General features: G+C 46.5%; 1 protein-coding gene across 12 annotated transcripts in view; it reads left to right on the plus strand.

Moving 5' to 3' along the window:
* The window catches only part of LOC135045354 (complement decay-accelerating factor-like), a 162,322-nt gene that overhangs the window by 15,448 nt on the left and 124,266 nt on the right, over positions 1 to 22,608 (plus strand). For all 12 annotated transcript variants that reach the window (XM_063955295.1, XM_063955294.1, XM_063955293.1 and 9 more), the window contains exon 3: positions 11,733 to 11,924. In XM_063955295.1, the coding sequence (XP_063811365.1) occupies positions 11,733 to 11,924 (192 nt within the window). The remainder of the gene's footprint in view (positions 1 to 11,732; positions 11,925 to 22,608) is intronic.

A 22,608-nucleotide genomic window follows, 5' to 3' on the forward strand; every position in this document is an offset into this window, starting at 1 on the left:
ATAACTCAGGTTATTGGGTCTGAATTAGAAGTTTCAGTAATGATCAGCACTGTAGAACTAAACAGTGGAAATGGCCAACACAGGAGGATAAGGTGTTTTACACGCAGGACAACATTTTTCTTCTAACTGTGAACAAACCTTATGAGTCAATGCTTTGATAACCCTAACCTATTTTCCATCTATAGAGGAGGACAAGACTGGTACAGGAACCATATTTAATTATTCTGCATTTCTGTCAGATAACCATTGTGCTGCTGTATTATATTGATACATTTAATACAGGATATTAGGGGGTAGATTCAATTGAAGTCGGATCCTCTCCGACATGTCACTATTCAATAGCGGGCCGTTTTCGGTAATTTCCCCTTCCATACCAACCATTCATTTCCGCCCTCTCTTATGGGTGAAAATAAATGGTCGAAAACGGAAAGCTTTCGACCGCGGCAGGGTCAAAAACACATGGATTCATGTGTTTTTCGACTTGTCTGTATTTCCGACAGAGCGGAAGACCGGCACTTCAATTGAATATCGAAGTGTCGGAAAGTTCCGATTATCTGCGTAAAGTGCCGTCTTTCCTCCCTGTCGGAACTCCGACCTTAATTGAATACTCCCCTAAGTGTTTTACCACCAAGATTATAACAGCATCAAGACAGAAACAGTGGTATTTTGAAAACAGCTGACCTCATTTTAGGGATTATTGATATTTTGTTGCGGTATTCTCTTCATTTATTTACCAAGCAAGCTTTCCAATTTACTCACCAATTCTAAAAGAGGTTTATGTATTTGATACACTGTCACCTATATATTAGGTTTGTTTGAAACTAGCCGTCAGCAGATAGTAGTCCTTCACAAATTATAACTTGAGTTATAACCACATTTCCATAGCGACATCTGTTTTGCATTATGCCCACATATCCAGCTGTATTTTTATTAAGTGTTGATTGTTTGTATGTCTGTGCAAGTCTTTGTTTATACTAATAGAAGTTACGTTTTAAATCTAACTATACATAAAGAGTGCCCCACAAAATAGTTTTCTTTCCTCTCCTCATTATCTACTCTTATATTTAACTCTAGGTATCACCTCCGGTCTGTTATATCAATCTTTTGACACCCAGACGACTATGGTCTTTCACTTAGAATACTAAATACAGGTACTCAGTTGACCTTCTCACCCACTGAAGGGTGAAACCCAGTGCGCTTTTTTCCCCCCAAAAACCCTTCTTTTTAAAGACCCAGGATAACCTTTTAAGAAAGATACAGCCTCCAGAAGTTGCAAATGCAAGATGTTATTACTACTTTCCAGATTTAGTTTGATTTGTGTAATGCACATGACACTTTAGTTTTTCTGTATTTTAGAGCAAATAAAAACAATTATCTAAATTTGTTCATGGATTTTAGTTACATATCCAGACTACAAAGATTATCTGTGGTGGTTTTGTTTTGTGATTCATATTATTAGTACAGTATGAAAATGTTGCCGTTCACAGTGATGCACGGGACGGAGCTGCTTAGCATATTTAATTGGGAATATTTCTGTGCATATGTAAGCTATATGGCAGATTTCATATTCAATTTGAAAATACAGGTTGAGTATCCCTTATCCAAAATGCTTGGGACCAGAAGTATTTTGGATATCGAATTTTTCCGTATTTTGGAATAATTGCATACCATAATGAGATATCATGGCGATGGGACCTAAATCTAAGCACAGAATGCATTTATGTTTCATATACACTTTATACACACAGCCTGAAGGTAATTTTAGCCAATATATTTTAATAACTTTGGGGGTCATTTCGAGTTGTTCGCTCGCAAGCCGTTTTTAGCAGCTTTGCACACGCTAAGCCTACGCCTACTGGGAGTGAATCTTAGCATAGTAAAATTGCGAACGAAAGTTTCGCAATATTGCGAAAAGACATCTCTGTGCAGTTTCTGAGTAGCTCCAGACTTACTCGGCATCTGCGATCAGTTCAGTGCTTGTCGTTCCTGGTTTGACGCCACAAACACACCCAGCGTTCGGCCAGACACTCCTCCGTTTCTCCAGCCACTCCCGCGTTTTTCCCAGAAACTGTAGCGTTTTTTCCCACACGCCCATAAAACGGCCTGTTTCCGCCCAGAAACACCCACTTCCTGTCAATCACATTACGATTGCCTGAACGAAGAAAAAGCCGTGAGTAAAATTCCTAACTTCATAGCAAATTTACTTGGCGCAGTCGCAGTGCGAACATTGCGCATGCGCACTAAGCGGAAAATCGCTGCGATGCGATGAAATTTACCGAGCGAACAACTCGGAATGACCCCCTTTGTGCATTAAACAAAGCGTGTGTACATTCACACAGTTCAATTATGTTTCATATACACCTTATACACACAGCCTGAAGGTCATTTAATACAATATGTTTAATAACTTTGTGTATTAAACAAAGTTTGTGTACATTGGCCCTCATTCCGAGTTGTTCGCTCGCAAGGCGAATGTAGCAGAGTTACACACGCTAAGCCGCCGCCTACTGGGAGTGAATCTTAGCTTCTTAAAATTGCGACCGACGTACGCGCAATATTGCGATTACAAACGAGTTAGCAGTTTCTGAGTAGCTTCAGACTTACTCTGCCTGTGCGATCAGTTCAGTGCTTTTCGTTCCTGGCTGACGTCATAAACACACCCAGCGTTCGCCCAGGCACTCCCACCGTTTCTCCGGCCACTCCTGCGTTTTTTCCGGAAACGGTAGCGTTTCCAGCCACACGCCCCTAAAACGCCGTGCATCCGCCCAGTAACACCCATTTCCTGTCAATCACAATGCGAACGTCGGAGCGATGAAAATGCCGTGAGTAAACTTACTTTCATCATAGTAAAGTTACTTGGCGCAGTCGCAGTGCGAACATTGCGCATGCGCACTAAGAGAATTCTCACTGCGATGCGATGAAAATCTCCGAGCGAACAACTCGGAATGAGGGCCATTGAGCCATCAGAAAACAAAGATTTCACTATCTCACTCAAAAAATTCCGTATTTCGGAATATTTGGATATGGGATACTCGACCTGTACCACATATTGGGTAGAGTGAACAAAGAGAAGGTACTTCCAAACAGTTACAATTTACAGAACAGAGGGGGTCATTCCAAGTTGTTCGCTCGCTAGCAGATTTTAGCAGCATTGCACACGCTAGGCCGCCGCCCTCTGGGAGTGTATCTTAGCTTAGCAAAATAGCGAACGAAAGATTAGCAGAATTGCGAATAGAAAATTCTTAGCAGTTTCTGAGTAGCTCGAGACTTACTCCTACACTGCGATCAGCTCAGCCCGTTTCGTTCCTGGTTTGACCACAAACGCCCTGCGTTCGGCCAGCCACTCCCCCTTTTCTCCAGACACTCCCACATTTTATCCTGGCACGCCTGCGCTTTTCCGCACACTCTCAGAAAACCACCTGTTTCCGCCCAGAAACACCCACTTCCTGTCAATCACATTCCGATCACTTCAACGATGGAAATTCTTCGTTCGGACGTGAGTAAATCTACTAAGTTCTGAGCTAAAATACTTAGCGCATGCGTACTGCGTACCATGCGCATGCACATTTTCGCCTTAATCGCTCCGTTGCGAAAATCTGCAACGAGCGAACAACTCTGAATGACCCCCAGTGGTCTGTGAAAACTTTGTTAGAATTGCCGTTTGTTTTAAATGATTTTATTTTATTATTTATGATAATGAAAAATCTAAAATATAGCTTAGAGTTAAATCAAAATAGTTTCTTATACTTTGGAATGTGTAGATTTAATAAATATAAACAAATTGCTGGTTAGTGACATTTTATTTTTTGTACTTTTATGTTCACTTTCTGGAGAATCGTCCTATACACATTAATTTAAATTTACAAGCATTGAGACATTTTTGGCTGTATTGTGGTGTGGCATATTCTGTATTGGCAGCACTGTGGTGTGGCCTGGTGTGAATTGGTGGTATTCTATCAAATGAGTACCTGACACAGGCATGTATTTGTTTCTGATGACGTGGTGGCATCTGAGGGGCATGAGTGGTTTTTTGTAGAAGTTTTTTATATATTTTTTTTTTTGTTGTGGATGATAGTCTGGCTCCTAAACTGTAAGCCTGCTCCTAGCATTTCCAAAAATGTGTTAAGCCTGCACTAAAGTGTTTGCTATTCACATTGGGACCGTACACAAGGGGTAATTCAGACCTGATCGCTAGGCTGCAGTTTCTCACAGCCTGCAATCAGGTCCAAACTGCGTATGCACCGCAATGCACACGCACGATGGACCTCGGCAACCGGGATCGATGCATAGCGACGAGATGGTGCGGAAAGATCGATTGCACCGGCGATCGCAAGGTGACTGACAGGAAGGGGGCGTTTTTGAGTGGCAACTGACCATTTTCAGGAAGTGTCTGGAAAAACACAGGCGTGTCCAAGCGTTGGAAGGGAGGGTGTCTGACGTCAAATCCGGTCCCGGACAGGCTGAAGTGATCGCAGCGGCTGAGTAAGTCCTGGGCTGCACAGAGACCGCACAAAATCAGTTTGTGCAGCTCTGCTACACATGCGTTTGCATAATTGCACAGATAAAATACACTCCCTCAGTGAGCGGCGACTATCTGATCGCAGGGCTACATAAATCGCTGCCCATCGATCAGGTCTGAGTTAGGCCCACAGTCAAAAAATTTGCAGCTGCCACAGGGCTGGTGCAAGCTTTGATGGTGTGACTGATGGTGGCATTTAAAGATGCACCAGCCAGTATCACAGCATCTGTAGACTCTTAAGGTGGACGTCTTCGACATTTCACATTCGTACACAAAGATTTACAGCAGGCAGGGGCTTTGTAGCGACTTTGCATAGAGCTGCAGATGGGCAGCCACATCCACCTCTGAATCTTCTATGCAATTGGTAAGCAACCTCTCAAAGAGGTTTATGTATTTGATACACTGTCACAGCGTCTACTGTGACGTATATATTAAGTTTGTTTGAAACTAGCCAGCAACAGATAGTAGTCCTTCACAAATTATAACTGTTGAGTTATAACCACATTTCTCGAACGTCCTAGTGGATGCTGGGGACTCCGTAAGGACCATGGGGATAGACGGGCTCCGCAGGAGACATGGGCACTTTAAGAAAGAATTTAGGTTCTGGTGTGCACTGGCTCCTCCCTCTATGCCCCTCCTCCAGATCTCAGTTTGATACTGTGCCCAGACGAGCTGGGTGCTTTTCAGTGAGCTCTCCTGAGCTTGCTGAGAGAAAGTATTTTGTTAGGTTTTTTATTTTCAGGGAGCTCTGCTGGCTACAGACTCCCTGCATCGAGGGACTGAGGGGAGAGAAGCAGCCCTACTCTCTGAAGCTAGATCCTGCTTCTTAGGCTACTGGACACCATTAGCTCCAGAGGGATCGGTACGCAGGTTCTCACCCTCTCCGTCCGGTCCCAGAGCCGTGCCGCCGCCCCCCTCGCAGAGCCAGAAGACAGAAGCCGGGTGAGTATGAGAAGCAAAGAAGACTTCATAGGCGGCAGAAGATTCCGTGATCTTCACTGAGGTAACGCACAGCACAGCAGCTGTGCGCCATTGGTCCACACACCTACACATACTCCGGTCACTGTAAGGGTGCAGGGCGCGGGGGGAGCGCCCTGGGCAGCATTTGGGACCTCTTTTGGCAAAAGTTAAACATATATACAGCTGGGCACTGTATATATGTATGAGCCCCCGCCAAAAATTGCATATTTAAGAGGGACAGAAGCCCGCCGCCGAGGGGGCGGGGCTTCTTCCTTAGCACTCGCCAGCGCCATTTTTTCTCCACAGCTCCGCTGAGAGGAAGCTCCCCAGGCTCTCCACTGCAGACACACGGTAGAAGAGGGTAAAAAAGAGAGGGGGGGCACATAATATAAACAGCAGCTACTGGGTTAACATTAAGTTACTGTGTTATTCCTGGGTTTTATAGCGCTGGGGTGTGTGCTGGCATACTCTCTCTCTGTCTCTCCAAAGGGCCTTGTTGGGGAACTATCTTCAGAAAGGACATTCCCTGTGTGTGTGGTGTGTCGGTACGCTTGTGTCGACATGTCTGATGAGGAAGGCTATGTGGAAGCAGAGTGGGAACAAATGAATGTGGTGTCTCCGCTGAAGGTTTTAAATGCTAATGTTAATTCCTTGCATAAAAGGTTAGACAAGGCTGAAGCCTCGGGACAGTCAGGGTCTCAACCCGTGCCTGATCCTATGTCGCAGAGGCCGTCAGGGTGTCAGAAGCGCCCACTATCCCAAATTGTTGACGCAGATACCGACATGGATTCTGACTCCAGTGTCGATTACGATGATGCAAAGTTACAGCCAAAATTGGCTAAATCCATCCGTTATATGATTATAGCAATTAAGGATGTGTTGCACATCACAGAGGAAACCCCTGTCCCTGACAAGAGGGTGCATATGTATGGGGAAAAGAAGCCGGAGGTAACCTTTCCCCCCTCACACGAGCTGAATGAGTTATGTGAAAAGGCTTGGGAATCGCCAGATAAAAAACTGCAGATTTCCAAAAGGATTCTTATGGCGTATCCTTTCCCGCCAACGGACAGGTTACGCTGGGAATCCTCCCCTAGGGTAGACAAAGCTTTAACACGCTTATCCAAGAAGGTAGCCCTGCCGTCACAGGATACGGCTACTCTCAAAGATGCTGCGGATCGCAAACAGGAGGCTACCCTGAAGTCCATTTATACACATTCAGGTACCTTACTAAGACCGGCAATCGCGTCGGCCTGGGTGTGTAGTGCTGTAGCAGCATGGATGGATACCTTATCTGAGGAAATTGATACCTTAGACACGGATACTATGTTGTTGACCCTGGGGCATATTAAAGACGCTGTCGTATATATGAGAGATGCTCAAAGAGACATTAGTCTACTGGGTTCTAGAATAAATGCTATGTCTATTTCTGCCAGAAGGGTCCTGTGGACTCGACAATGGACAGGTGATGCCGACTCAAAAAGGCATATGGAGGGTTTTACCTTACAAGGGTGAGGAATTGTTTGGGGAGGGTCTCTCGGACCTGGTCTCCACAGCTACAGCTGGAAAGTCAACGTTTTTGCCTTATATTCCCTCACAGCCTAAGAGAGCACCGCATTATCAAATGCAGTCCTTTCGATCACAAAGAAACAAGAAAGTCCGAGGTGCATCCTTTCTTGCCAGAGGCAGGGGCAGAGGAAAGAAGCTGCACAACACAGCTAGTTCCCAGGAACAGAAGTCCTCCCCAGCCTCTACAAAATCCACCGCATGACGCTGGGGCTCCACAGGCGGAGCTAGGCCCGGTGGGGGCACGTCTTCAAAATTTCAGCCACAAGTGGGTTCACTCCCAGGTGGATCCCTGGGCAATAGAAATTGTGTCTCAGGGATACAAGCTGGAATTCGAAGAGATGCCCCCTCACCGATACCTCAAATCGGCCCTACCAGCTTCCCCCCACGACAGGGAAATAGTGTTAACTGCAATTCACAAATTGTATCTTGAACAGGTGGTGGTAAAAGTTCCCCTCCTGCAACAGGGAAGGGGTTATTATTCGACCATGCTTGTAGTCCCAAAACCGGACGGTTCGGTCAGACCCATATTGAATTTAAAATCCCTGAACATATACCTGAAAAGGTTCAAGTTCAAGATGGAATCGCTGAGAGCGGTCATCGCAAGCCTGGAAGGGGGGTATTTTTATGGTGTCTCTGGACATAAAGGATGCATACGTTCATGTCCCCATCTATCCACCTCATCAGGTGTACCTCAGATTTGTGCTACAGGATTGTCATTACCAATTTCAGACGTTGCCGTTTGGTCTCTCCACGGCACCGAGAATATTTACCAAGGTAATGGCGGAAATGATGGTACTCCTGCGGAAGCAAGGGGTCACAATTATCCCGTACTTGGACGATCTCCTCATAAAAGCGAGATCAAGAGAGCAGTTGCTGAACAGCGTATCACTTTCTCTGGAAGTGTTACGGCAACACGGCTGGATTCTAAATATTCCAAAGTCGCAGTTGGTTCCTACGACTCGGTTGCCTTTCCTGGGCATGATTCTGGACACAGACCAGAAAAGGGTTTATCTCCCGATAGAGAGAGCTCAGGAACTCTTGTCACTGGTCGGGAACCTATTAAAACCAAAACAGGTGTCAGTGCATCAATGCACTCGAGTCCTGGGAAAGATGGTGGCATCATACGAGGCCATTCCCTTCGGCAGGTTCCATGCGAGGACCTTTCAATGGGACTTACCGGACAAGTGGTCCGGATCACATCTTCAGATGCATCGGTTAATCACCCTATCCCCCAGGGCCAGGGTGTCACTCCTGTGGTGGCTGCAGAGTGCTCACCTTCGGGAGGGCCGCAGATTCGGCATTCAGGACTGGGTCCTGGTGACCACGGACGCAAGCCTCCGAGGTTGGGGAGCAGTCACACAGGGAAGAAATTTCCAAGGGCTGTGGTTAAGTCAAGAGACTTGCCTTCACATCAACATCCTGGAACTAAGGGCCATATACAATGCCCTGCGTTAAGTGGAGAACTTGCTTCGCGACCAACCAGTTCTGATTCAGTCGGACAACATCACCGCAGTGGCTCATGTAAACCGACAAGGCGGCACAAGGAGCAGAGTGGCGATGGCGGAAGCCACCAGAATTCTTCGCTGGGCGGAGAATCACGTAAGCGCACTGTCGGCAGTGTTCATCCCGGGAGTGGACAACTGGGAAGCAGACTTCCTCAGCAGACACGACCTCCACCCGGGAGAGTGGGGACTTCATCAGGAAGTCTTCGCACAGATTATAAGTCGGTGGGAACAGCCACAGGTGGACATGATGGCATCCCGCCTCAACAAAAAGCTACAGAGGTATTGCGCCAGGTCAAGAGACCCTCAGGCAGTAGCTGTGGACGCCCTGGTGACACCGTGGGTGTTCCGGTCGGTCTATGTATTTCCTCCTCTTCCTCTCATACCCAAGGTGCTGAGGATAATAAGAAAAAGGGGAGTGAGAACAATCCTCATTGTTCCAGATTGGCCACGAAGGACTTGGTATCCAGATCTGCAAGAAATGCTAACAGAGGACCCGTGGTCTCTTCCTCTAAGACAGGACCTGTTGCAACAGCGGCCCTGTCTGTTCCAAGACTTACCGTGGCTGCGTTTGACGGCATGGCGGTTGAACGCCGGATCCTAGCAGAAAAGGGCATTCCGGAGAAGGTCATTCCTACGCTGATAAAGGCTAGGAAAGACGTGACAGCTCAACATTATCACCAAATATGGCGAAAATATGTTTCTTGGTGTGAGGCCAGGAATGCTCCTACGGAGGAATTCCAGCTGGGCCGTTTCCTTCACTTCCTACAATCCGGAGTGAATTTGGGCCTAAAATTGAGCTCCATTAAAGTCCAGATTTCGGCCCTATCCATTTTCTTTCAAAAGGATTTGGCTTCTCTACCAGAAGTTCAGACGTTTGTAAAGGGAGTGCTGCATATTCAGCCTCCTTTTGTGCCTACAGTGGCACCTTGGGTTCTTAACGTGGTGTTAAGTTTCCTGAAATCACACTGGTTTGAGCCACTTAAAACGGTGGAGTTGAAATATCTCACGTGGAAGGTGGTCATGCTACTAGCCTTGGCTTCGGCCAGGCGCGTGTCAGAGTTGGCGGCTTTGTCACATAAAAGCCCCTATCTGATTTTCCATATGGATAGAGCAGAATTGCGGACCCGTACACAATTTCTGCCAAAAGTGGTTTCATCTTTTCATATGAATCAACCTATTGTCGTGACTGTGGCTACTCGTGACTTGGAGGATTCCGAGTTGCTTGATGTGGTCAGGGCTTTGAAGGTTTATGTAGCCAGAACGGCTAGGGTCAGGAAAACAGAGTCGTTGTTTATCCTGTATGCATCCAACAAGCTTGGTGCTCCTGCCTCAAAGCAAACTATTGCTCGTTGGATCTGTAACACGATTCAGCAGGCTCATTCGGCGGCTGGATTGCCGCTGCCAAAATCAGCTAAGGCCCATTCCACTAGGAAGGTGGGCTCTTCTTGGGCGGCTGCCCGAGGGGTCTCTGCATTACAACTTTGCCGAGCGGCTACTTGGTCAGGTTCAAACACTTTTGCAAAGTTCTACAAGTTTGATACCCTGGCGGAGGAGGACCTCTTGTTTGCTCAATCGGTGTTGCAGAGTCATCCGCACTCTCCCGCCTGTTTGGGAGCTTTGGTATAATCCCCATGGTCCTTACGGAGTCCCCAGCATCCACTAGGACGTTAGAGAAAATAAGATTTTACTTGCCGGTAAATCTATTTCTCGTTGTCCGTAGTGGATTCTGGGCGCCCGTCCCAAGTGCGGACTTCTTCTGCAAGACTTGTATATAGTTATTGCTTCAATAAGGGTTAAGTTATGGTTGCATCGGGGTTTTGACCTGATGCTCTGCTATTTGTCATACTGTTAACTGGTTGTTATCACATGTTATACGGTGTGATTGGTATGAATCTTGCCCTGGATTACCAAAATCCTTTCCTTGTACTGTCAGCTCTTCTGGGCACAGTTTCTCTAACTGAGGTCTGGAGGAGGGGCATAGAGGGAGAAGCCAGTGCACACCAGAACCTAAATTCTTTCTTAAAGTGCCCATGTCTCCTGCGGAGCACGTCTATCCCCATGGTCCTTACGGAGTCCCCAGCATCCACTACGGACTACGAGAAATAGATTTACCGGTAAGTAAAATCTAATTTTCCATAGCAACATCTGTTTTGCATTATGCCCACATATCAAGCTGTATTTTTATTAAGTGTTGTATGTATGTATGTATGTATGTATGTATGTATGTGAGAGTCTTTGTATATACTAACAGAAGTTACGTTTTAAATCTAACTATACATAAAGAGTGCCCCACCAAATATTTTTCTTTCCTCTCCTCATTATCTACTATTATATTTAACTATCTTAATCTTATAACCTCCTAGGTGGTGTAAGATTTTGTTTAGTCTCTTATCGTAAATCTAGGTGGTAATAGGAACGGTGACCCATCTTCCAGTAGTTATGCAAGTCGGGTGGTCTTCAGTATGCCGACTGACGGGATCCCGGCGCACAGTATACCGGCGCCGGGATCCCGACAGCCGGCATACCGACACTTATTTTCCCTCGTGGGGGTCCACGACCCCCCTGGAGGGAGAATAAAATAGCGTGGCGTGGCAAGCGCAGCGAGCCCGCAAGGGGCTCATTTGCGCTCGCCACACTGTCGGTAAGCCGGCGGTCGGGCTCCCGGCGCCGGTATGCTGGTTGCCGGGAGCCCGACCGCCGGCATATCGTAGTGAACCCATGCAAGTCATAAGCATACATTTTATTGTTAGTCATTTTACACCATCTTTAATGTGTTCCCTGCTTGTGTTAAGAATGGAGGTTTTTAATATCTCCATCTTCTGCAGTGTTTATTTAGGGCACTGGTGGGAGGCTTTGTTTGGGATCTCTGCTGTTTACTCATACAACAGTACTCCAGTTTGTATTACTGCTGTAAGGGTTGCAGTAATGATCCATCGTAAAAGGGAAAACAGACTTGTGGCTGCCTTGTACAAACAATACCTGCACTTTTTTATGTTGGCAGTTCTGGAGGAATTGTTCTCCATGTCATAGGATAACTATTATTGTTAATGTCATATAATTTTCCCAGTATTTTAAGTAAACAAGAATAGTCACAAATTTACAGTCAAGGGTATGCCGAAGTTTTTTGTTTTTTTACTTCTGTTTGCTATATGTCTTAATACTGCTGTTGCTGTCATCATCAGGTAACTGCACAAAACCTGACCCCCTGGCATATGGGCAGCTGAGTGATGAATTTATCGATAAAGTGGATTTTCCTGTGAATACAACTGTAACCTATGTTTGTGTGCCTGGCTATATTTCTGTTCCTGGGATCAGTAAAAATAGAACTTGCTTAAGTAACTCAACGTGGTCTACTCCAGAAGTGTTCTGCACACGTAAGTGCTGTTTATTATTAGTCTTACGTTATTTTAGCTGCCTAATGACTACTACTGCAAAACCTGAGGTACAGTAGATGGTAAATAGATTTTGGCAAACTGGTATAATAAAATGGTATAAATGTTTGTTTAAACAATGATTTCCAGTCTAATAAACGGGAATACAGAAATACTTTTATACAGTTTGTGCAATAATCGATGGGTCTTCTTGTTACTCAGAAAATGTATCACATTTTTATAAACATTCTCACTAAAGCTAGCACAATATGGTGGAATGTCTTCTGTAGATACTCCTCAGTAATTTTCTAGTTTTCAGAAGATTGTTTATTTTTATGATCATAAATTTGTCAAGTACAGGGCAATGGGGAAAATAGGGCATACATGACAGACACAATAAATGCAGATCTGAAAACCAAAGCTAGGGAGAGCCCTGCTCATGAGAGTGCTTACATTCAAGTAGGAAGAGAGCACAGATGAAACAAGGAGCTGGTGTGCTTCAAAGCGGAGATTGGGGCAGATGTGAGTTTACGTTACGGTGGATAGTATAAGTGCAAGTAGGGTAAGCTTGATTTTGAAAGCCATGGTAAAATCAAAGTGGGTGTGGCAGAAAGTTCTAGACCTAGATCGCAGTCTTGTGGGCTACAGTGACAGGTGGTTGTTCTGAGATGATATTTCTCTTACATCCTAGGGGATACTGGGAATCCATTTAGTACCATGGGGTATAGACTGGTCCACTAGGAGCCATGGGCACTATAGAAATTTGACTAGGTGTGCTGGCTCCACCCTCTATGCCCCTCCTACCAGACTCAGTTTAGAAAATGTGCCCGGAAGAGACTGTCACGTCTCTGGAAGCTCCTGAAGAGTTTTCTGCTTTTAGTTTCCTGGTTTGTTATTTTCAGGCAGGACTGGATGGCACCAGCCTGCCTGCTTCGTGGGATTTAGGGAGGGGTGGGGGGGAATGGCCCAACCTCTCTCAGGGTTAATGGTCCCGTTCCCTGCTGACAGGACGCTAGATCCTGAGGGAACTGTACGCAAGCCCCACCACAGCGAGCGTACATTCCCACAGCTTGCTGCCACCCCTAACAGAGCCAGAAGAAAGAAGAGTGGTGAGTACTAAGCCGGCGTCCCGGTTAGTGGATCGCCGGCCATTATGGTGGCATGAGGTTGAGACACACGGCTTCTAAACGTGGCGGACTGCGTCTCCCGACAGTGTACGGACACAGACGCTGAACAGCGGACACAGTACCCAGATTGGGAACAAAGCCATAAAAGGAGTCTTCATTTTATGCATATAGACACATACAGCCAGTATAAAAGAGAGCAGGAAGACCACGTGCCATTGAAGGGGCGGGGCTTCACTATGAGCAGATCCAACAGCTCGCAGGCGCCATTTCCCTACTGCAGCTGACACAGACGCTGATCGACAGGAGAGACTACGGAGAGACTCCAGATTACCAGGAGGTCATAGCAGGGGGTGAGCGATTATTAGTGTACTAAATCCCCAATCTGGGTACTTAGACTACGACCCAGCTAAGCTTAGCATTAGCGATTAGGGCTGGTTCCATACTCTCTCTCTGTGTCTCCCTGGAAGGGCTCTTTGTGGGTTAATTGTGCATTTAACCTTTTCCTCTGTGTGCTATCACTATTACAGTATGTCAGGCAAACAGCGTGTTTCATGTAAAGCACAGTGTTCCTCTTCTCCATGGGGTTCACTAGTGTGTAGTCAGTGTGGTGTCCCTTCCCAGGCTAGCGGTGCAGAACCAGCATGGCTGGACTCCCATTAGGGGAATGATTTCCTCCATTTCTTCTAAGTTATCTCGGAATGAGAAAGAGACGCAATACTTAAAGCGGTGTATGGCTGAGTTCATGAAAAAGGACCCTGTACCCAAACCAGCGTCTCAGTCCCGTGCCATTTGTCCGCAAAAACGTACTTTGGCCCACATTTTTATTATTATTATTTTTTTTATTAACAGTTTCTTATATAGCGCAGCATATTCCGTTGCGCTTTACATTTAGAACAACAGTAATAGAACAAAACTGGGTAAAAACAGACAGACATAGAGGTAGGAAGGCCCTGCTCGCAAGCTTACAATCTCCTGTAGTCTGACTCTGATGATGGGGGGTCAAAACTGGAAGAGGGTGAGGCTCTCATAGAAGCTATCAGAGAAGTTCTGAATATCCCTGATAAGGTGACAGAGGAGAGTGAGGAATCTTTTATATTAATATGAAACAGAAATCCTCAGCCACTTTTCCTGTATCAAAGAGAACTGAATACCCTGTTTGAAGAACTGTGGGCTAATCCTGATAGGAAATTTCAAATCTCTAAAAGGTTGATATCATCTCTTCCTTTTCCTCCTGAGGATAGGAAAAAATGGGAAAATCCACCGATAGTGGATGCATCAGTATCCAGGCTGTCACGGAAAATTGTATGGCCTGTCCCGGGTGCAGCCTCTCTAAAAGACACGGCTGATCGTAGAATTGAGACTACACTCAAATCTTTGTATACAGCTGCTGGGGTGGCCCAGAGACCCACTATAGCATGTGGGTGGATTACTAAGGCCATCACCAAATGGTCGGGTAACCTACTTGAGGGGTTAGATACCTTGCCTCAGGGGGAGATTATTTTACTACTGCAACATATACAGGACTCTGCGAATTTTATGATGCAAGCCATAAAAGAAATGGGTTTGCTTAATGCATGCCCCACTGCTATGGCAGTGTGAGCACTCAGACTTATGGCTATGCCAGTGAACTTCTGACGTGGACTCCAGGAAAGGTGTGGAAGGCCTACCCTTCACAGGAGAGGCCTTATTTGGAGAGGAACTAGACAAATGGATCTCCAAAGCTACTTCGGGTAAGTCCACTTATCTTCCTTCTGCAGCTCCCCCAGCCAGGAAGGCCTACTCAGGACCTAATCTACAGTCCTTCCGGACTGACCAGTTTTAGGGCAAAACCAGACGTTTTTCTACAGCCACGAGAGGAGCTAGAGGTAAACCACGCAAACAAGCAACTGCCAGTTCACAGGAACAGAGCTCAAGCTCTGCTTCCTCAAAGCCTTCAGCATGATGGTGGACAGCGATGCCTGGAGGACTAGCAGATGGGAGCCCAACTAAAATTTTTCAGTCACATCTGGACAGATTCGTGCCATAATCCCTGGGTCGTAGATCTTATTTCCCAGGGCTACAGACTGGAGTTTCAGGAGCTCCTACCTCACAGATTCTTAAAATCAGGCTTACCAGTTTCACAAGAGGCAAGTATAAACTTGCAGGACGCCATTCAAAAACTGGTACAGACTCCGGTCATTGGTCCAGTTCCACCTCATCTGCAAAACAAGGGCTATTGGTGGTCATTCCGAGTTGATCGCACGTAGCAACTTTTTGCTGCTCGTGCGATCAATTAGATGCCGCATATGGGGGAGTGTATTTTAGCATAGCAGGGCTGCGATCACTTGTGCAGCCCTGCTATGCTAAAAAAGTTTCTTGGCTGGGTCCACAGGATTATCCACAGGATAACCTTGGGATATTGTCAAGCGACAGCGAAAATGGCACCAACACGGTTACGAGCTTTCTGGCCTCCCAGGATGCATTGGGGCCTTCACCATATAGTCCCGCCCCCTGACTCAGTCAGATCAGTTTTTTTGCTTGGGGCGGCAGGAAGCCGCATGGTCATAGGGCTGCTGTGAGAGCAGCCTCAAGCTTTTATTATTTTATTTTTAGAGACTTACTATATTGTTTTTTTGAGTGACTTATCTTAACAGCGTCTTAAACACATTCTAGAAAGAGTCGCTCCAACAACTCTCCACCGGGTCGCAACAACGCTTACCTTCGGGTATCAGTGCTGTCTCGAAGGGCGTCTGTGTCGGATGTTCTAGCAGGTCCAGCAGACGTAACCAGGCTGTGGCCGGAGCATGGGGAGACGGTGAGTCTATGGACTTCCTCTTACTAGAGGGGTCAGGACACAGCTACACTGATTTTGGTGGAGACTACAAACAGTGTGTTGATACGCCGAACATCTAGAGTGCGACAGCGCTACGCTCCGGGGATCATAGGCGCCAGGACTAGGTAGAGGCCGCGAGCCTTGGAGTTTAAGTCAACAGGGGGATTCAGATGCTCTCCTGGCCGTCCCTCCTCCGAGTTCATGGCCAGTTCCCGCGTGTTTCTCGTTTCATGAACTAAGTGACCTCATTTCCGGCTCAGACGCTACCACGAGGGTACTCAGTCGCAGCTTAGACGCTGCGGTTGTGTACACTGGAGATAAACCCGCCCAGACCGAGTCACAGGCCTTAGCGTCTGCATACACGTGGAAGTCGCTCAGCGTCCGTGTCCGTTGGTGAGCGTCCGTTATCAGTTATCAAGAGCGGCAGTGTACCACAGTAGCGTCTAAATCCACTCAGCGTCTTTCAAGCGTATTTGCTTGGATATGGAAGTGTGGTGAGTCTCCCTGTATCCCGCTCTACGGAGGCAGGGTATACAGTACTAAAAATTCTCTCTACTTCTTAGTATGCATTGTTAATTTTTAGTACCTATTGCATATGAGACCTGTCTATTACTGTGTTTTCTGCATGCTATGTTGAAAAAAGAACCAGTTTAAAACAGAAGTACAATTTTCCTACTTATATATAAGTTGTTATGGAGGTTGTATTCTCATATGGCAATGTCTAATGCTTTAACATGTGACTGACTGCTAGTATGTGTGCTGACTTTTCTGTGTAATGTCAGTCCTGTTCTGACCCTCAAATCAAGTGTACTGTGGTCAGATTGATCTCACCTCTATATACTGACATATAGGGTGATTTTCAGTCACAAATTGTGTAGTCAATAACAGGTTAATACCATGTCTGTGAGCGGCAAAAGTGATGAGAATTTATTGAGCACTCCTACATCCCTAACATGCTTATCTTGTAAGTCAGGGGTAATTGATATGAATCAATTGGTCACTTATGAGGGTTTGTGTGCAAACTGTTTCGCTTTTCAGCGAAGTAAAAAACAGGAGTTGGTTCAACCACCAACAGAGCCACCATGGAATATGTTCGCAAAGACTCTATCTTCAGTAGCGGACAGGTTAACTCCGGTAGCACCACCTCAAGGGTTAGGTTACACTATGAACCTATATATGCAGCTCCCTTCCTATGGTTTGGTTCCAGTAGCCTCTACAAGCAACCAAGGGACAGGTAAGACTAGCGTCTGTGTGGCAGACTACACAAGATGATACATCGGATGATGATGATACAATAGATTCAACTCTGTATGATGATCAGTCTCAGAGCTTTAGTTCAGAAGATGTAGCTGAACTTACTAATGCTGTGAAGACTGTTCTCTCATTGGAAGAGCCAGCCAAGACAGTGTTAAAAGCTAAAGCACCTGTATTTAAACGAACAAGATCAGTGAAAGCTGAATTCCCAGCGTCAGATGAGCTGACGGAAATGATGGATGAGTCTTGGGCAGCGCCCAGTAAAAAGTATAAGATTCCTAAGAGATGGGATTCTTATTATCCATTTCCTGCTGTGGATTGTTCGAAAAGAGAAGTTCCTCCAAAAGTAGATGCACATGTTCTGCGACTCGTGCATAAATCTGCTTTACCACTGTCCTTTACCTCATTGAATGATGTCACAGACAGAAGGGTAGAGAGCCTTTTGAAAAATTATTTTTTCTCTAGTAGGAGCAGTGGTAAGACCTGCTATGGCTTCGGCCTGGGTAGCAAAGGCAATGGGCGAATGGATAGAGGAACTAGAGAATGACATCCCTTCTCCTACTAGGGAGCAAGAGGATCGTTTTTGCCGTTTAAGACAATCTGCCCAGTATTTGGAAGAAGCAGCAATTGATGTAGGTACAGTTGCTTCTAAAGCTTCAGCCTTGACAGTAGTCGCTCGCAGAGCAGTTTGGCTACGGACCTGGAAGGCAGATGCGGAGTCCAAGAAAGAATTGGAAGCATTGCCTTTTGTCGGTAATATATTATTTGGAAAACCTTTATCGGATATCTTAGAATCAGAGGCTGAATCGAAAAAGGTCAGATTTCCGGCTGCTTATAACCCTAAGTCCAAGGGTTTAAAATTTCGCTCACGGGCCTCCGCCTGGAGTATTCCAGGGTTGGGGACCGACTCCTTCTTTTTGCACACATATGGCAACAGTCAACAGCAGATGCTTGAGTGCAGAAGGTAGTATCTCAGGGGTATGGGTTCCCATTCAGGAGGCAGCCTCCTCAAAGATTTTTTTGCACCAGCCCGTCTCGTATAGAGTCGAAGGCCAATGTCCTGCAAGAAGCAGTCCAAAAATTACTGCAGTCAGGTGTGATTGTCCCAGTACCTCCATCACAGAGGGGACAGGGGTTTTACTCCAATCTATTTCTAATCCAGAAGCCAAATGGGTCATATCGACCAATTCTAAATCTGAAAATGCTGAACAGATACGTATGGATCCCGAAGTTCCACATGGAGACATTACGCTCCATAATGTTGGCTATGGAACCGGGAGATTACATGGTATCTCTGGATGTACGGGATGCTTACCTACATGTGCCTATAGCACTGTCTCATCAGTGTTACCTCAGGTTTGCCATCCTCCAGGAACATTTCCAGTTCCAAGCTCTGCCTTTCGGGCTAGCTACAGCACCCAGGGTGTTTTACCAAGATCATGGTGGTTATGGCAGCTTGTCTGCGCAAGCAGGGGATAAGAATATTCCCATACCTAGATGACCTGTTAATCTTCGCACAGTCGCAACATTTACTGTTGAGCCATCTTCAACAGACGATAGTTTGTTTACAGAGACACGGGTGGCTCATAAATTGGGAAAAGTCGTCCCTGAATCCGTCACAGCGGATGGTTCATTTGGGAGCCATATTGGATTCAGACCTACAGAAAGTCCTCTTACCAGAGAAAAAGATAGTCAGGGTGCAGGTCATGGCTCAGGAAGCGTTGCAAGCCCAGACAATGTCAGTCCATGCAGCAATGCGACTGTTGGGTCTGATGGTATCAACCTTCGACAAGGTGCAATATGCGCAATTCCACTCCAGACCATTGCAGCACCTTATTCTGACCAAATGGAACGGAAATCATCAGACGATAAAGAAGCAGATGATAAAGATTCCAGTAAACATAAAAAGGTCTCTAGCGTGGTGGCTACAGACAGACCATTTAAACAAGGGGAGACCATTTTGGATAAAAGAGTGGCAAGTCCTGACAACAGATCCCAGCCTGCAGGGCTGGGGGGCGGTTCTCGGAAGCCTATGGTTCCAGGGAAAGTGGACCGCAAGGAAAAGTCGCCTGCCAATAAATAAATAAGGGCCATTTACTTGGCTCTGGTTCAGGCAAAGGACAATCTACAAGGAAGACCAGTCCAGATCCGCTCAGACAATGCGACGGCAGTAGCATACCTCAATCATCAAGGAGGAACTCGCAGCAAGAGATAGATGGAGGAACTAACTCCCATTCTAGAATTGGCAGAACTCCATCTCCCAGCATTGTCAGCAGTATTTGTCCCGGGTGTACTAAACTGGGAAGCGGATTTTCTCAGTCGGCACACCATTCAGGAAACCGAATGGGCACTACACCAAGAAGTGTTTCAGACACTGGTGAATAGATGGGGTCTACCAGAGATAGACCTTATGGCGTCTCGTCTAAACAACAAAGTTCCAAGGTACGGATCGAGAACAAGGGACCCAGGAGCGGTCCTTGTAGACGCACTGTCAGTAGAATGTGAGTACTGAGAAAGATAAAACAGGCAAAAGGAGCAATCATTCTAATAGCTCCAGCTTGGCCAAGAAGGCATTGGTACACAGATCTGTTGAGAATGTCCGTGGAAGCACCAATACTGCTCCCTCAACGTCCAGATCTGCTAATGCAGGGACCTTGTTGTCACAGTCATCTGGATCGCCTGTCTTTGATGGCGTAGATGTTGAAACCTCTATCTTAGAGGCTAAAGGTTTTTCGAAACAAGTAATCCAAACTATGCTTAGAGCAAGAAAGCCTTCTTCGGCCCGTGTGTATCATAGAGTATGGCAAGCCTATATTCATTGGTGTACTGGAAAAAATTTCAATCCGAGATCCTTTTAAAGTAGCTAGGATTTTGGATTTCCTTCAGGCAGGATTGGATAAAGGGTTGAAAGTTGCTTCCTTGAGGGTTCAAGTTTCAGCGTTAACTGTATGGTTTCAGCAGAAGATTGCTGATTTACAGGATGTACGTACATTTTTTCAAGGAGTAGTACATATTCAACCTCCATTTGTTCCTCCTGCAGCTCCCTGGGATTTTAATTTAGTTCTTAAATTTCTCTAGGGTCCTCTGTTTGAACCACTTGAGAGAGCAGATCTTAAGTGGTTAACGGTTAAAGTTCTTTTTTTACTGGCAATGGCGTCAGCCAGAAGAGTGTCAGATTTAGGAGCATTATCGTGTAAGTCTCCTTTCCTAAGTTTTTTTCCAGACAGAGCAGTTCTCAGAACGAGATCTAGTTATCTTCCAAAGGTGGTATCAAAGTTTCACCTGAATGAAGAGATTGTAGTCCCAGCTTTTCAGGTATCGGGACTTTCTGCAGGAGAAGCGTCGCTGGACGTGGTCCGGGCTTTTAGAATCTACATAGATCGTACTAGTACCATCAGGAAAACAGATTCTCTCTTCATCCTCTACGGATTCCATAGAAGAGGATGGCCTGCTAGTAAACAGACGCTGGCGAGATGGCTCCGAATGGTAATATCAGAAGCTTATTCTCATGCAGATCTCCCTATTCCGGCTAATGTCTCTGCACACTCTACACGTAAGGTAGGTCCTTCTTGGGCAGCACAACAGGGTGCTTCAGCAGAACAGATATGTAAGGCAGCCACATGGTCTTCCATAAACACATTCATTAGACATTATGCCTTCGATACTTTTGCCTCTCATGACGCAGACTTCGGGCGAAAGGTCCTCCTGTGCAATCAGGAGCGTCCCCACCACTAAAATGGCTTTGGGAATCCCAAGGTTATCCTGTGGATAATCCTGTGGACCCAGCCAGAGAAATATACGTTATGGTAAGAACTTACCGTTGATAACGTGATTTCTCTTATGTCCACAGGTATCCACAGGGATCCCACCCTGACGCATCTGATTTGAGGATCTAGACAATCACTAAAACCTCTTCCTTCTTGTATGGAAGGGTGTGCATGTGTGTTCTTATCGCCTATACAGGTGTCTACCTGATGATCCTGCCTAAAATTGCTGTGGAAAGAACTGATCTGACTGAGTCAGGGGGCGGGACTATATGGTGAAGGCCCCAATGCATCCTGGGAGGCCAGAAAGCTCGTGACCGTGTTGGTGCCATTTTCGCTGTCGCTCGACAATATCCCAAGGCTATCCTGTGGATACAAGACTAGCCCTGCAGTTACTTACCCTGTGCGATGGATCCAGCGATGAAGGTCCCGGAATTGACGTCAGACATCCGCCCTCCAAACGCCTGGTCACTCGTGCATTCGGATCTCCATGCCCGGTAAACAGTGAGTTGACGCCCCGGAATGCCTTCCTCCTGTCAATCTTGCGGTCGCCGCTGCGAACGCTTTCTTCGTATGCGGCGTTGCTGCGGCCGCTGCCCATGCGCACTTCCGACCCGTTTGCACCGATGTGACGAACCGCAGCGTGCAAACGGGTCAGAGTCACCCCCATTATTCCAACTTGTTTGTGGTACCAAACCGGACGGTTCGGTAAGACCGATTTTGAACCTCAAGTCGTTGAACCCGTACTTACGAGTGTTCAAATTCATGTTGGAGTCTCTGAGAGCGGTGATCTCAGGTCTGGAGGAGGGGGAATTCCTATTGTCCCTGGATATCAAGGATGCATACCTTCATATTCCGATCTGGCCGCCTCACCAGGCTTATCTACGGTTTGCACTGCAGGACTGCCACTACCAGTTCCAGGCCCTGCCATTTGGTCTCTCCACAGCACCGAGAGTGTTCACCAAGGTGATGGCAGAGATGATGTTTTCACTCCTTAAACAGGGAGTTAACATAATTCCGTACCTGGACGATCTTCTGATAAAGGAACCGTCCAGGGAGCGCCAGTCGAGGGTTCGGGCTGTCCTGAAGCCAACCCGGATCTCTGTGCTTTCGCCTTCTGGGGAAAATGGTGGCCCCTTACGAGGCGCTTCAATACGGAAGGTTTCATGCAAGGCCCTTCCAGCTGGATCTGTTGGACAAATGGTCCTGATCGCATCTGCACATGAACGGTCTGTCGCCAAGAGCCAGAATCTCCCTTTTGTGGTGGCTACAGACGTCTCACCTTGTCGAGGGTCGGATGTTCGGGATTCAGAATTGGATTCTGCTAACTACAGACGCAAGCCTCAGACGTTGGGGAGCCGTCACTCAGGGGGTGCAGTTTCAAGGAAGATGGTCAAGTCAGGAAGTCGTCCTTCCAATAAACATCCTGGAACTCAGGGCAATCTACAATGCCCTTCTGCGGGCCTCCTCTTTTCTTCGGAATCAGGCCATTCAGGTCCAGTCTGACAATGTAACGGCAGAAACGTACATAAACCGACAGGGTGGAACGAAAAGCAGAGCAGCAATGTCAGAGGTGTCAAGAATTCTGCTCTGGGTGGAAAAACACGCTGTGGCATTGTTGGCGGTCTTCATTCCGGGAGTAGACAAATGTGAAGCAGACTTCCTCAGCAGACACGACCTGCACCCGGGGGAGTAAGGGAGTAAACGTCGGTGGGGACCTACGTTTAACG

The sequence above is a fragment of the Pseudophryne corroboree genome, chromosome 2 (assembly GCF_028390025.1).
Source record: "Pseudophryne corroboree isolate aPseCor3 chromosome 2, aPseCor3.hap2, whole genome shotgun sequence".
NCBI classification, from domain to species: domain Eukaryota; kingdom Metazoa; phylum Chordata; class Amphibia; order Anura; family Myobatrachidae; genus Pseudophryne; species Pseudophryne corroboree.